The sequence below is a fragment of the Procambarus clarkii genome, chromosome 65, assembly GCF_040958095.1.
Source record: "Procambarus clarkii isolate CNS0578487 chromosome 65, FALCON_Pclarkii_2.0, whole genome shotgun sequence".
In the NCBI taxonomy this organism is placed as follows: domain Eukaryota; kingdom Metazoa; phylum Arthropoda; class Malacostraca; order Decapoda; family Cambaridae; genus Procambarus; species Procambarus clarkii.
Genome location: NC_091214.1, coordinates 16,802,586 through 16,817,093, shown reverse-complemented (window position 1 = coordinate 16,817,093; position 14,508 = coordinate 16,802,586). Strand labels below are relative to the sequence as shown.

The 14,508-nt window shown below is 37.9% G+C and overlaps 1 protein-coding gene across 4 annotated transcripts in view; it reads left to right on the top strand.

Annotated features, from left to right (window-relative positions):
- The first annotated feature begins 914 nt into the window (after window positions 1-914).
- The window catches only part of LOC138354936 (enolase-phosphatase E1-like), a 117,191-nt gene continuing 103,597 nt past the window's right edge, over window positions 915-14,508 (top strand). For all 4 annotated transcript variants that reach the window (XM_069309453.1, XM_069309452.1, XM_069309455.1 and 1 more), the window contains exons 1-2: window positions 915-1,316; window positions 12,987-13,084. In XM_069309453.1, coding sequence (XP_069165554.1) covers window positions 1,257-1,316; window positions 12,987-13,084 — 158 coding nt within the window. In that variant the 5' untranslated portion in view covers window positions 915-1,256. The remainder of the gene's footprint in view (window positions 1,317-12,986; window positions 13,085-14,508) is intronic.

Genomic DNA, 14,508 nt, shown 5'->3' with positions numbered 1-14,508 from the left:
TAGCTCATCAAAACTAACTTGCTTAGCTAAATTAATTTTGGGGTTCAAGTTCAAGTATATTTATTGAGATAAGAAAGATATACATCTCAAAGGGATAGAGTAACTTAGGCTATTTCTACCCCTTTTCCTGAGTCCCTGAGCCCATTATGTGCCTCTGTAACCCTTTCCACTACCGCCCACAAGATGGGTATGGGGTGCCTTTAAATAAACTAAGTTAACAAACAAATAAAATTATACAAACTACGCTAAGTACAATTCAGCCTCCATTACATACACACACACTGATTTTAATGTAGATATGTTGATGTGCTTATCATAAATTGTATAAAGATGTTAAGGCAGGAAAACTTTTTTATTTATTAAATTGTATAGGGACAAATTACAAGACGCTAACTTACATATTACTTGAAGACATGCAACAAGTATATGATCATGTGCCATCTATTTATTCATATTCTTAACTTATCAACTTCTATTGTCTCGTTTTGGCTCATTTTACTGTCTTGGAAGACGAGAACAGCAGCGAACAAACGCCAGCGCATATGAATATACGAAATGGTTCGCAAAAATGCCTATCAAACCGAAACGGTTATGTACGTCCCGAATTATCTCACTGTGGATGTTATCTAACACCACAAGCAGCCTCCATCACCAAGTCCTCACATTTAGCATAATCCAACACTATCCCGTCAGCCATGTTGGCAACTCGATCCTCCTAAAGAGCTATGAAGGAATGTGGGAAACGAAATTATTAAAGAATTCTAGGTATTTAACTGTTTATTAGAAATAAATATATAAAACCTGTGGAAATAATATAAAAACTAATTTATCTAATAAACTAAAGTGACGCATTTGAAATTAAAATTTATTTGAGTAGATTTGTTTTATACCACTGATCCCCGCCCCTACGGAGCTCAGAGCCCTCCTCCATGGAGCTGATGTACAGGGGCAGGAAATTCTGGATTTTTAAAATGTGATTTCTCTGCTCAAAACAGTGTTTTATGTACCGCTGTTATTGAATAAATATTCCCCAATATACAAAGAACACGGAGATATATGTTTGATGTTGTAACAATTGTTGATCTTGCTGATGGACCCGGATAAAATCTATGGCCGATATCTGGGAGTAGCGAAATGGCTACCTGCTGCGTCTTAAGATGTTACGCTGCAAGATACAAGTGACTGTGTTTAAAAGTGTGCGTGTTGCAGGCAAGTTGAAAGTGACCGTAGGATAAGCCAGCCAAGGTTACAGGAAGATGGACGCACCGTCAACCAGCACGGCGGCCACCACGGCCAACTCCGCCTCCGCCCAGAAGGTAGCTATGTCCGCCTTTCGGGGCCATTTTGACGCCCCAGTGTTCATGTCATTCACTTAGTCCCGAGTGTTAGCTTATTTTGGCCGTGTTTGAGCCTCGCTTGGGTTGTAGACACCGGGCATGTTTGTGTATGGGTAACGGGTGAGAAGTTAACGGAGAGAGTAATATGAGGTAATGAGGCGGCTGCCTGGGAGGGGGTCATGAGGGCCAGAGGCACCCATGACCCCCTCGTGACCCCCGCGTGACGGGGTCAGGTCAAGTCGCCCCCCAGCACACACACCCATATCCTGGTGGTGTTATGTTACATTTCGTGGGTTGGTTACTAATGTCCAGTTTACAATATGGTTGTGTTATTGCTTATTTTTTTGTTTTAAGGTTCAGTACTAGCCTACTAGCTCGAGGGGTTGAGCTTTGGCTCTTTGGTCCTGCCTCTGGGCAGGACCAACTGGTATACAGGTTCCTGAGCCTAAGGTCCTAAGAGCCTGAGCCTAAGGGCTTCGTTCGGTAGTACTGTTGGGTTCGTTCCAGACACACAATTGTGAATTCCGGGTTCAAGTCCCGGACAGGGAGAAATGATTGGGCACATTTCCTATCGTCTAATGATCGTGTTCACCTAGTAGTATACAAGTGCCCAGGAGCTAGTTTTGTGGTGTTACATCCTGGGGAGGGTCAGTAGTTTGACCTTGGTGGGACCTCGATATAAGCCTAACATTATATATATACTCTGGTTGCCTGTCCCCCGACACAATGAATTATTATTATATTTGAAACTGGACAAGGTCTGCGCCACCGCCTCACTTCAGTGTTCACACTACGAACAATTCTGATATGTGACTCATTTGGGTTCTTAGTTTTCACCTGTATTCCCTCGTTAGAGTACTGCCCATATGCTAGATAGTTTGTCCTTATCTAACCTATCACTTCCTCTGAGAATTTTGTAGGTGGTAATCATGTCTACCCTAACTTGTCGTCCAACAATGTGAAGCTTAATTCCTATTGCCTTTTCTCATAACTGTTACACTCCAAGACTAGTCAGGCAGCATTCCTCTGAATGTTGGTTTTGTGCTTGACTAGATATGGACACCATACTGGAGCTGCATACTCCAGGAATGGTCAGACGTACATGATATGCAAGGTTCTGAATGAAACCTTAAACAAATTTGAAAAATCCATTATGTTGGCCAACTTAGCTTTTGCTGCTGCTGATCTTCCACATTTGATATGAAATTCAGCAGTACTCTTCCTATTCCACAGATTTCATTGAGTAAATGTTGACCAGACTAGAAGGTGAAGGGACGACGACGTTTCGGTCCGTCCTGGACCATTCTCAAGTCGATTGTGTAAAATGTTGTTAAAGTACTAGTGTTCAAATACAAAAGCCAATCCTGTTATCTATCAAACTAACATTAGGAAAAAGAACAAATGCAAGAAAACAAACCCGATATAAAATTTGTAACATACAGTAAATCAATTAAACAAGTGGGGGTGATATTCCTCCCAAACTCAGACCCCAAATCAGACCCCAAATCACAGTACCTGCCCCCCACAGCATCCACCTACACGTACTTGAAATAAACAGCAATGGCTGCACTTTTTGTCTTGCATGCAATGTAATAAAAGAGTAGAGTTCCCAAATTATATAAATTGCCAATTATGCCTTGCAGTCGATTTTCCAGAAGCTTTTAAGAAAACAAAGAATGGCAAATTATTCAATATTCTGGATTTGCGCCGATAATTACACTTTCCTTCTAAGAAAGCAGAATTTCTGAAAAGTAGTTTGCAAAGAATAGGATTTCCTTTCTGACAGCATCTTCACAAATGTCAGAAAAATGGAAACAAAAAGTAAAGGGCACCCAGGTATGTGGACATGTTGGTGACTGCATGACGTGCAAAATTAAAGTTTAGGTTATGAGCGAACAAGGTATGAGCATAGATCCAGTCTTGACAAATGAATCCAATACAAAATGATGTCCCTGACTTTCAAGAAAGTTTAAAAATATCTTCTTACAGATGTGTGACAATATTGTCTTAAACCAGCAAATAGTAGAACCTTTTTTAAAACAACCAAGAGGAGGGATGGCCAGCCTTTTTTTAAAGTACACACATTGACAATAGTCTTCAATTATCTCGTGCCCATGGGAATATTGAGCTGCAGATTATAATTTATTACAGTACAGCACTGCATTTGCATTTCACCATCTATTATGGAAACAGAAATTACTGTACTTGAAGAAACTCTTAAAGAAGTTTGTTAAGGCAACCTTTAACACTTCTGAATTGTGTTAAATGGTACAACTTTAGGAATTGCATGTTAAAAATACCTAGTAATTCCCAAAAAGTAAAAATTAATGAATTGGTAACAATAATAATGAACGTTTTGTAGAAAAAGGGAGTCCTGTTGCGTATTTGTTTTTTTATTAATAAAAGTATAACAAAAGACATTGAACTAAATTACAGCTTTCTAGAAAGCCTTTTAAAAATTATTAATATTTAGTTTTTTACAACACAATTGAAATATAAAATGTTAAAAATAGTATTTTACCTTATAAGCAACATGAAATTATATGCTTAGGGCAACATCTGATACGGTACATGATTTGATGTTGGTATCACATGCATAAAGAAGTCATTTGTGTTACCAATCTTCAGTGTGTTCAGGGGTTCACTGAAAATAAAATCATACTATATCTTCTGGATTTCACTAATTTCTTTGTTGTCATCTGTGAAAGTTCCATTTCCCTTGTGCACGAGCCCAATGCTAGTTTTTGTTCTAGATTTTCGATGAGAAAAAAGTATTTTGGATTTGTCTGTTTTATTGATGGACTTTTTCTTTGCCGCTCCTGGATTTTATAAGATTTTTGTGGCTTTATTTAGTTCAATCATTTCCATTTCTCTAATGCCTTCCTTGTCATTCTTGGGATAGGGTGAGGTGTTTTTCAGCTATTTTTCTTTGCCTACAGAGGGAATCCCCATTGTCATTCAAATTTCCATTTTTTTCTTTTGGTAGTATGTGGGTTAAGTAAACCTCAGAATTACAGAGCCAACATTTTCAAGACATTGATTTAGGTTTGCATTTTCTCGCTCTTCCCAGCTTATTTCTGTGAAATCTTTGTTTATAAGTTCCCAGTTAATGTTTTTATTATTAAAATTGAATTGGCTGAATTCTCCTTCTCAAAGATTTGGGACTAGCTGTGCAGGTCTATTGCCCTTACTTGTCCAAACTTCCATTATGTTGTGATCTGAGAAGTAGGTACAGTATTTGAAATCATTGTTCCTGATTATTTCATTATCATTTGTGAAAATAAGGCCTAGTGTGTTTTGTTTTCAAGTTCTGCAATTTGCTGGTTTACGACACATCATACATTCATTAGAGGTCATTTGTGCGACTTCATTTAGACTACTTTCTGAAATTCTCTCAGATATAACTATTTGCCACATTCTTCCATTTTAGGTGCCTTAGGTTGAAGTTCCCAAGCAAGATGATGTTTGGGGATGAGTTTGTGAGGTTTTCCAAGCAATAGTCTATTTTCAACAGTTGGTTTTTAAACTACTGTACTGAGGGTTTGCCTCCAGTGATTTATGTACAAGCACCACATTTAGGATCTCAATTTTGATTATCAGCACTTCCACCATATATCATTTGTGGGGTTAAGCAGATGAGTGTATCTTTGATTCACAGGCTGACACTACCCTTTAGCCTGGTTTTCCCATCACCCCTAAAAAGATACAGTAGTACTCCAGTATCCACATTTGACTATTTCATAGTCTTCAAGATGGGCAGTCTCGGTTAAAGTATTTTTTTTATTTATTTAATGAGCTCTTATAAAGTTCTGGGTGGAAAAAATTGCCACTTGGAATATTTACCTTTAATAATAACATTTCTACACTTTCTTGGGTGACATTTTCAAGTTCCATTTGTTCTTCCCAATATTCCATATTTACATATACTGTACAGTACCCATATTTATAATATTGACAGGTTTTGGGTTATTGTTTAGTTTGTTTCTCTTGGCTTGACTGTATTGAGTCCATTTCTACCTGGGTGCCAGGTACAATTTGTTTGCAAGGTTTTGAGGTTTCCAAGCAAGCATTTAGCTATTTTACATTTTTTAAGGTTATGAGGATCAATGTCCCCGTGGCCCAGTCTCTGACCAGGCCTTGTAGTTGATGATCTGGTCAACTAGGCTGTTGGATGCCACTGCTTGCAGATAGACATAAATTACAGCCTGGTCGATCAGGTATCCTTTGGAGGCATTTATCAAGTTCACTTTTAAACAGTGAGAGAGATCAGCTAGTTTAGAGATAAGGCGTTGAAAAGTTTTTTGCTCCCAGTTTTATAGAATTCTCTTAATATTTTCGGTGCACTTTATTTTTTCTTTGGGGTTGTTTTGCACATTCTGCCATGCATACTGACCTTGCAGAGAATTATTTTAGTGTGCTGTTAATTTGGCACCAGTACCAAAGTGTACAGAGTAATTTAGATATTTTATGAAATGGATTCAGACAGTAAAAGTTCTTTGCATGCTCTCCAGGTCAGAAACTTCAGCTTTTAATGAGACTATATTATGTGCAATAATATTCCAATATAAATAGCATTAGTGTCTTAATAAAAAGCATCATCATTGGTTTGGCATTTTTGTTTTGTTTTGAAAGATTCTTGTTGTCCAATCTGTCATTTTTCTTACAGTTGTAACAGCTACTTTATTGTTCTTTAAATGTACAGTAATCTCTTCTGAAATGATAGTTCTTGGGTCTTTCAGTTGCATTTTTTTATATAGCAGACCACAAACAAGGCACGTTGAAGTGGTGACATTGATCCTCAGAACCTTCACAAAGTAACCAAAGGGTGTTTGCATTATTTATATGGCTCTTGTTCTGATTTCTTAACATGACAAAGGAGCTGGAATGTGTTTATTGAATATCATGTTGTTTCCTGTAGCCTATTTAATGATTTGGTATAATCAGTTTCGAGGTTTTCTATGTTGTGTGCAGCTTCAACTCATAAAAATCCTAGTGTGGTTTGCAAAGTTTGTCTCCTTATTTATATCTGATGTGAGAATGAAAAAAAGTACTGGAGGAAGTACGGTATACTGGGAGACAGCATTTCACAGGTGACGATAAGACATTTTATTTGGTTGGTTATTACTCTTTGGGTTCTTTTAGTTAAGAAATTAAATGATCATACTCCTACTTTGAGAGTTATTCCTTTTGTGCAGTTTTGTCTGCAATTACACCATAGTCAAATTTGTAGAAAGCTTTACATTGTGTATATTTCTTTGATGTTTTGCTTGGCTTCCATGGCTTGTTTAGGAACTATTTTTTGGTCTACTTCAAGGTACAGTGGGGGTTAGGGTGACATCGAATATAAGTACAGGTATCATTGTATCATAAGTAGGTAGGGATCATGTTCTTGAAAAATTGTTTTGGGTTGCCAATCTTCTGTGTATTTAGTATTCATTCATTTCTTTGTTACAATCGGTGAATGTTAGATCTCCCTTGTGCAGGGCAAAATACCTGATGTAATTTTTGCTTGAGACTACAGTATACATAACAAAAAATATTAAGGTCCACTCAATTTCTCTAGTGTATTTTTGCTCTCTCTGACTTGTAAATTTATACATGATTGTTGCAGTGTTAGTTCAATAGCTTCAATTTCCCTACATGGTCTTCCTTGTCATTTTTGGAAGAGAGTACAGCTTTTTGGTAGTTTTGTGATTTGTGATCCTTACTTATAGAGAATTGATTTCATTGCATTCTACATTATTTATTTTGTGATGTGTGACTTAAGTATTTGTCTAGTACTGTACCACTATGCATATTCTCATGAGGCATCCCAAGTTTGCATTATTTAACTGTTCTTCCTAGCTTGTTTGTGTGTGAGGTCTGTGATTTATTAGTTCCAAGTTAATAAGTTTATTATCAAAATTGAATTTGCTGAATTATTCTCCTCTTGGATTTAAGAAAAGTATTTTTTCTGTATTTGTCTGAATTTCAATTACAGTTTGATCTGAATAACGTGCTGTATTTATAATCAATACGTTTATTAGTGTATCACTTTCCGAAAATAAGGTCTAGGATATTTTCTTCTTGTTAGGTCGACTATCCGTTGGTTAAGGCAAATCTGCTATAAGCCTTTGAGAGCTCATTTGTATGTTACTGTTCATTGAGACTGTTTTCAGGGATTCTCTCTGAAATAATGCTACAGCATTTGTCCCATTTGTTATTTAATATGCCATAGATAGGTGGCACAGATCAAGATGGAAACTGGATTTTTTTTAAGCAGTACAGTACACTATTCTATTTTTATTAGTTAGTCTTTTAAACAGCTGGGGACTTGCATCTGGTGATTTATGTACAAGAACAATAAATACATTTTCTGGGAGGGTTTTTGTGAAGCCTCCTTGATGCTAGCAGCCTGAATAGGCCCATCCAATTCAACCCATGCCAAGCCCTTGTGAATCATTATAGGACTACTGAGAGGGATGGGGTTACCTCACATTGATTTCAGGGATCAATGTTCCCATGGCTCAGTCTCTGACCAGGCATCCTGGTTGATGGAAAAGCTGGGTAATCTTTAATCTTTGCTAAAACACTACACTTCTTGTTTAGTGAATTTGTACACAGTTTTGGGTGGAAATATTCACAATTTTCAGAACATGTTCCTGTATTTAGAATATTTCTGTAGTTTTTGGGTGGTTATATTTGCATGTACCACTAGTTGTTCTTGATAGCCCATATTTACACACACACCCCATGCATCATATCAGCAAGTTCCACATTCATGCTTTGTTTGATTATCATGGTTTATTTACACTACACTCTGGGTGACTACTGATAGATTTGGGAGGGGATCCTGCAGATTTTTGTTCTAACTCACTACCTTTTGTGTTGGGTCTGCCCATCTGGATCTGTGCTTGCACTTTGTTCATTAGTACCCTCTAACACTATTTTTGCTATATAGTCCATCTGTATCTCCACATACCTGGGTAACTTGTTCCTTTCATATGCATTTCTCTGCAATTTCTGAGCATGCAGTAATGAGGGAATTTCTATTCTCTTATTAAAAATATTTTTCAGAACATTTGCTTCAAAAAGAAGCAATTATCCTCATAAAAAATTCAGAATACAGTATTGAGTTACATTATTAGCCATTCCTCTTTTCCTTGTAAGTAACTGGAAGTTTGACACAATTAGTGTGTGACTGCAGATCACAATTGACAATTTATATATTTTGTGTAGACTACATTTTCGTTGCATTTTGTACAAGACACGGCTGTGGCCATAGTTGTTTATTTCAACTTGGTTATACAGATATTGTTGGTGTTGGTATCACAGTGTTCGTGATAGCCTTTGTAGTGGGCTTAATGTTGTGGTCTTCAATTTGAAGAATGATTTTCTCCATACAGTAAAACCTTAGGTGGTTGGGTTGGTGGCTACCTCACTACTTGCTTAGCCACACCTTGTCTCGAGTCACTGTCTGCCTTGACCTTGTCCCAGGTCACTGTCTGCCTTCACCTTGTCCCAGGTCACACTGCCTTCACCTTGTCTCAAGAATGTAATAGAGAAATACTGTAGAAACAATTGAAGTAAAGCAACAAGAATCTTGTCGTCTTTGCCCAGGAGAGGCAAAGAGAGTAAAAAGCAATCAGTAAAATTTACTATTTACTACCTGTAGACAATTTCAGGGATCTGTGGTCCTGTCTCTGACCAGGCCTCCTGGTTGCTGGTGTGATCAACCAGGCTGTCTGATGCAGCTGCTCACAGCCTGACATCGTCGCAGCCTAGTTCATTATGCTTGAGCTAGCTTAGCCTAGCTCAAGCATAATAATTTAGATATCCATTCTCTTTTTCAAACTGTTGGTCAATTTGGGTAAAATGTGAAAAATATTGCTGAGACTGTGAAGCACTTTTACTGTATTGATACCAGAATTATTCCTGGCAAAAAGGGCTTTGTGACAATTAGAAGAGATGGTGCAAAAAGAGCACATACAGGTGGGGCTAGTCTTAAATAGTCTTGCTGTAGTGTATGTTCACTTCAGAGGGTCACATCCTGATGTGAAGATTGGTATTTGATCTAGTATTTGATTTGATTGGTATTTGGGGGACCTGACGACTGAGTGGACAGTGCTCAGTGTTTGTAGTCCTGAGGGTCTGGGTTCAATCCCCAGTGGAAGAGGAAATAAATGGGCAGTTTCTTTCACCCTGATGCTCCTGTTCACCTAGCAGTAAATAGGTACCTGGGAGTTAGACAGCTGCTATGTGCTGCTTCCTGGGGATGATGTGTGTACGTGTAAAATTAGGATTAAGGATTTGCCCAAAATGCTATGCGTGCTAGTGGCTGTACAAGAATGTAAGAACTCTCGTATATTCACTGTATAAATAAATAATAAAATAAATAAAAGCATTTCAAAATTTGCATGTAATTACCTAAGTGTAGTTTCAGGATGAGAGCTACGCTTGTGTTGTGCTGTCTTCCCAGTACTCTTTGTCGTATAACGCTTTGAAACTGACGGTTTTGGCCTCCACTATCTTCTCACTTAGTTTGTTCCAACCGTCTACCACTCTGCAAAAGAAAATTTTCAAATATTTTTTCAGCACCTCTGTTTTCTTGGCGTGAATCTGTGTCCTCTTGTTCGTGAAGTTGCTTGTTTCCTCTGTCAATTTGTTTTATTCCTGTTAGTATTTTGTAAGTGGTAATCATATCACCTCTCTTTCTTCTACGTATCTTCTAGTTTTGGCATGTTTAACGCCTCTAGTCTCTCCTTGTAACTCTTGTTTTTCAGTTCCGGAAGCCATTTTATAACATGCCGTTACATCTTTTCCAATCTATTTATGTGCTACTTGAGATTTGGGCATCATACAACTGCTGCATATTCCAGTTTTGGTCTCACAAAAGTCATGAACAGTTTCTTTAGTATTTCACCATCCATATATTTAAAAGGAAGTCTGACCGATGCATACAGTCTGCTTGATACCTGCTTCCTCTCACAATGTTTTCCTATGGCGAAAGCTTACTTTCCAAAACCACCCCTAGGTCTCGTTCTTTATTGGATTTCTGTAATTCCTTTCCACATAATTTGTAAGTTGTGTGTGGTCTATTTTTTCCGATTCCACATTCCATAATATGGCATTTATTCACATTGAATTTCATTTGCCACTTGATGCTTCAAGCACTTATTTTATCAATATCAACTTGAAGGGCATTACAATCGTCTGTCTCCTATCTTCCTCCCCAGTATCTTAGCATCATCCGCAAACATGTTCATATAATTATTATCACTACTCTCTAGGTGTTCAACCCATTTGGCTTTAATTTTTTTTTTTTTTTTAGTGTTGACTACCACACCTGTTAATGACTTGGGTATAATTTAGAGGTTCCTCTCGACTATCATTTTTATAAATTGGCATAGTTTGCCTTTTTCCATATACTGTATCTGTTAAGATTCCTGTGCACAAGGATGTCTGGAATATCAACCCTTATGTTGTGCAATACTTACATAGGTGATGGGAGTAACTTTCACGGAATGGAGCACATCATACATACTCGAATGAGGGTCCCGCGCACGATTTAAATGTCTCGTTGCTACACGGGGTTCACATCAGCTTCATCAGGGCTCTAGTAAACGGACGCCATTTAAAAAAAAAAAAGTGGGCAACATTCTCGGGGTGTGAAAGCCTCAGTAGTGAGTGAGCAACCAAGGCTGGTGCACACAGCATGAACTAACAGCACTGCTGTTTGTCTTGTGACCACAGCATCGCCTAAAAATGTCAAAATATATATTTAACTGGTGCTATTTAGCGATGATAGTATTACAGAAGACCCCCGACTGATAAAAATGACCAGGATTCTGATAATAGCAGGATTATGGTGATAATTACCACTGTGTGTAGTATGGTGGGAGGAGTAATGCTGAGGGAAGGAGGGAGGTAGCATCGTCTGCTGACTCGTGTGACCATCTATTATTGTCTGGACTCACCATACCAGCTTAGCGGTTCGTTATGGTGAAATGTAGATACCTACAGTATATATAACGTGTGTAATAACAGCAAAAGGAGTATGTTGGGAGGAGCCATTTTGGTGAGGGCGGTGGTGTCGTCTGGACTTGTCAGCAGTTTTTTGTGGTACTATGTTGTTTGGACACCATACCAGCTTAGTTGTACAGTTACGGTAAATAAAACATGTAGATACTTATATATGATGTGTGTGTGTATAGTGTAAAAACAACACAAACAGTATAGTGGGAGGAGGAATGTTGGCAAGTGAGGGGGAATGAGTGTCACCTGACTGTGTGGCGACCTCAATTATTGTCTTGACTCACCATACCAGCTTAGTTGTACAGTTGGTTCACACATTTTATTATATAATACTACTGAATAATATTACTGCAAAAAAAATCTGACATTGAAATAATTAGGTAATAATATCTTTGTGGCAAATCCAACCTGTCAGTGCAGGTGGAGCAGACCGCCAGTCGAATGAATGTACCTGTTCCCCGTTATCAATCTCTGGATTTTATCTTTTACATGCTTGCTTTTAATTATTTATATAAAAGGCCTAGATCTGTTTTATATTTGTCCCCTATACCTTTCTCAAAGTTCCTTTCTGCCTCTCTTCTCATTTTTGTGTAATTGTTTCTTGCTTGTTTGTAATGCTGAAATGTTTGCGGGTTAGGCCTCTTTTGATATTGAACCCATTTTCTTGTCTTTTCCTCTCTGACCCTCTCACAATTAACCATCCCCATCATATGAGTAGTTTTTTATTACTTCTGTTCTCAAAGCCATTCCAAATTGAAACTTATATTAGAGAGAGAAAAGTCATTTAACTGTATAACATATGATTCATAATTTTTTTTTTTTTTTCAAACAAAAACATAAAAAAATTTATACACCTTTTTCTATGTTCAAGGTCAAAGCTCATGTCATGGGATCTTGAAATTTAAAATTCAATATTTAATATAAAAGTGTTTTAATGAAAACAATGCTTCCTTAGCTTCAAAGCAAGAACAATATGAAGATTTTACCTCAATTAGAAACCGATATGATTTTTTTGTTTTGTTTGTGCTTGTAAGTAAAAATTTAGTACCGGGTACTTTCTTCATATTGGCAGCCCTGCTGTATGAATATTGTGCATTACTGAGCACTAAAATTTTGCATATGAAAGTTACTTCATGGCTTCTAGCATCCCACCAAATTTCATGATAATCTGAGATGGTCAGGTTGAAAAGTCCAATGATGCTGAAATATATGTACGTGAAAACCAGTCAACCTGCCATATGTGAAGGCTTTGGTATATAGTTAGATTAAGTTTCATCCTGTTACTAATATGATTATAACTTCGTAACCTAGCACTAAACAAAATTCATTTTTAATTGAAACAAATAACAAGCTCCTCAAATAATTTAGTTTTGGGTCAGGTTTCAGATGCACTGCCGTAAAATAGAAGATCTTAGCTTGCTGTTTCATTAGGAATATCCATGACTTTCCTAATGAACACTTGTCATCAGAATGTTTACTGTCAAATTATGGATGGCAACTGGGATTAACTTTGTTTTTGTCATCCTACTTTGTAGATTTAAGGAATTAATTTCTCAACCATATCAATGCAATTTAAGCAGTTTTTGTTGGTGATAAAAGTTTCCTCTCTAATAATGCATTTTTCTCTCATTCTAGCCCAAGATTGACCCTTTGCAACTGTTAAAATGCCTCAGTATTTTGCTAAATCCTCGAGGAGGGATTCGAGGTGAAACCGAGGTTCAGCGTGTTAAAGGGTGAGTACTGTACTTAAATTTGCTTTAATTAACCCGAGGGCTATCACCTGTTAATAAATAGCTGACTAACCCTTGGTGAACTCACAAAAATTCTTGAACATTTTTTCGTTTTACATTGTTAATTAGCATCTAAGAAGCGCAAAAATTCAAGTAAACTATCTCGACCTCTTTTTGGTTTAGTTGTAGTGTTAATGCCTGGAGAAGTTGCATTTTTTCAGTTGAAATTTGGTGAAGAGCCACACGGGAATAACTTTGTGGCTGTCTTGTGGAGGTTTTTGGGATCAATGGCCGGTTGGTCGTCCGGTCATTTAGCCAGTTGGAAGCAGCTACTCGCAGTCTGATGTATGAATCACAACCTGGTTGATCAGGTATTCTTTGTAGGTGTTTGTCAAGTTCTCTCTTGAACACTGTGAGAGGCTGGCCTGTTGTACCCCTTATGTGTAGCGGGAGTGTTGAAAAGATTTAAACGGCCCGCGGATACACAGGGCCTCACCTTCATCAGGGCTCTTGTAAACAGACGTCATTTTTTTTTTTTAATTGTGGGCAACATTCCTGGGTGTTAGGGCCTCGGTACTGAGTGAGCCACCATGGCTGATGCACACAGCATGAGCTCATAGCACTGCTGTTCATGGGACCACAGCATCGCCCAAAAATGTCAAAATATATATGTACATGTTATTATTTAGCGATAATAGTATTACAGAAGACCCCTTGAAGACTGTGATAAAAATGTCCAGGATTCTGATAATAGCAGGATTGTTGTGATAATTAGCGCTGTAGTAGGAGTAATCTTGGTGGGGAGAGAGGTAGCGTTATCTGCTGACTCTGTGTGACCACCTTTTACTGTCTGGACTCACTATACCAGCTTAGTCGTTAGCTACGGTGAACAAAACCATGCAGATACTTACATATAACGTCTGTATATAGTGAATAAAAGCAAAAAAAACAGTATGGTGGGAAGAGAATGTTGGCGAGTCAGGTGAGGTGAGGAGGGAGTTGCAGCCAGTAGCGGGGTAGCTGGTGTGTGGTGGTCACTTCTTGCTGCTGTTTGACTCGGCATATCAACTTAATGGTTCCTTATGGTGAACACAAATGTAGATACTGTACATATAACGTGTATATATAGTGTAATGACAGCAAACGGAGAGTTGAGAGAAGCCATTTTGGTGAGGAAGGTGGCGACATCTGCATGACTTGTCATGCTGGGTAAGGTGGCTACTATGCTCTTTGGGCACTATACTGGCTTAGTTGAACAGTTATGGTGAACAAAACATGTAGATACTTATATATAATGTGTGTATATAGGGTAATAACACCACAAACAGTATACTTGAAGGAGGAATGTTAGTGCATCTGACCTTGAACCAGTGAGGATGGGAGGGAGGGAAAGAGCATGAGGTGTGGGTTGCCACCTGTTACTGTCT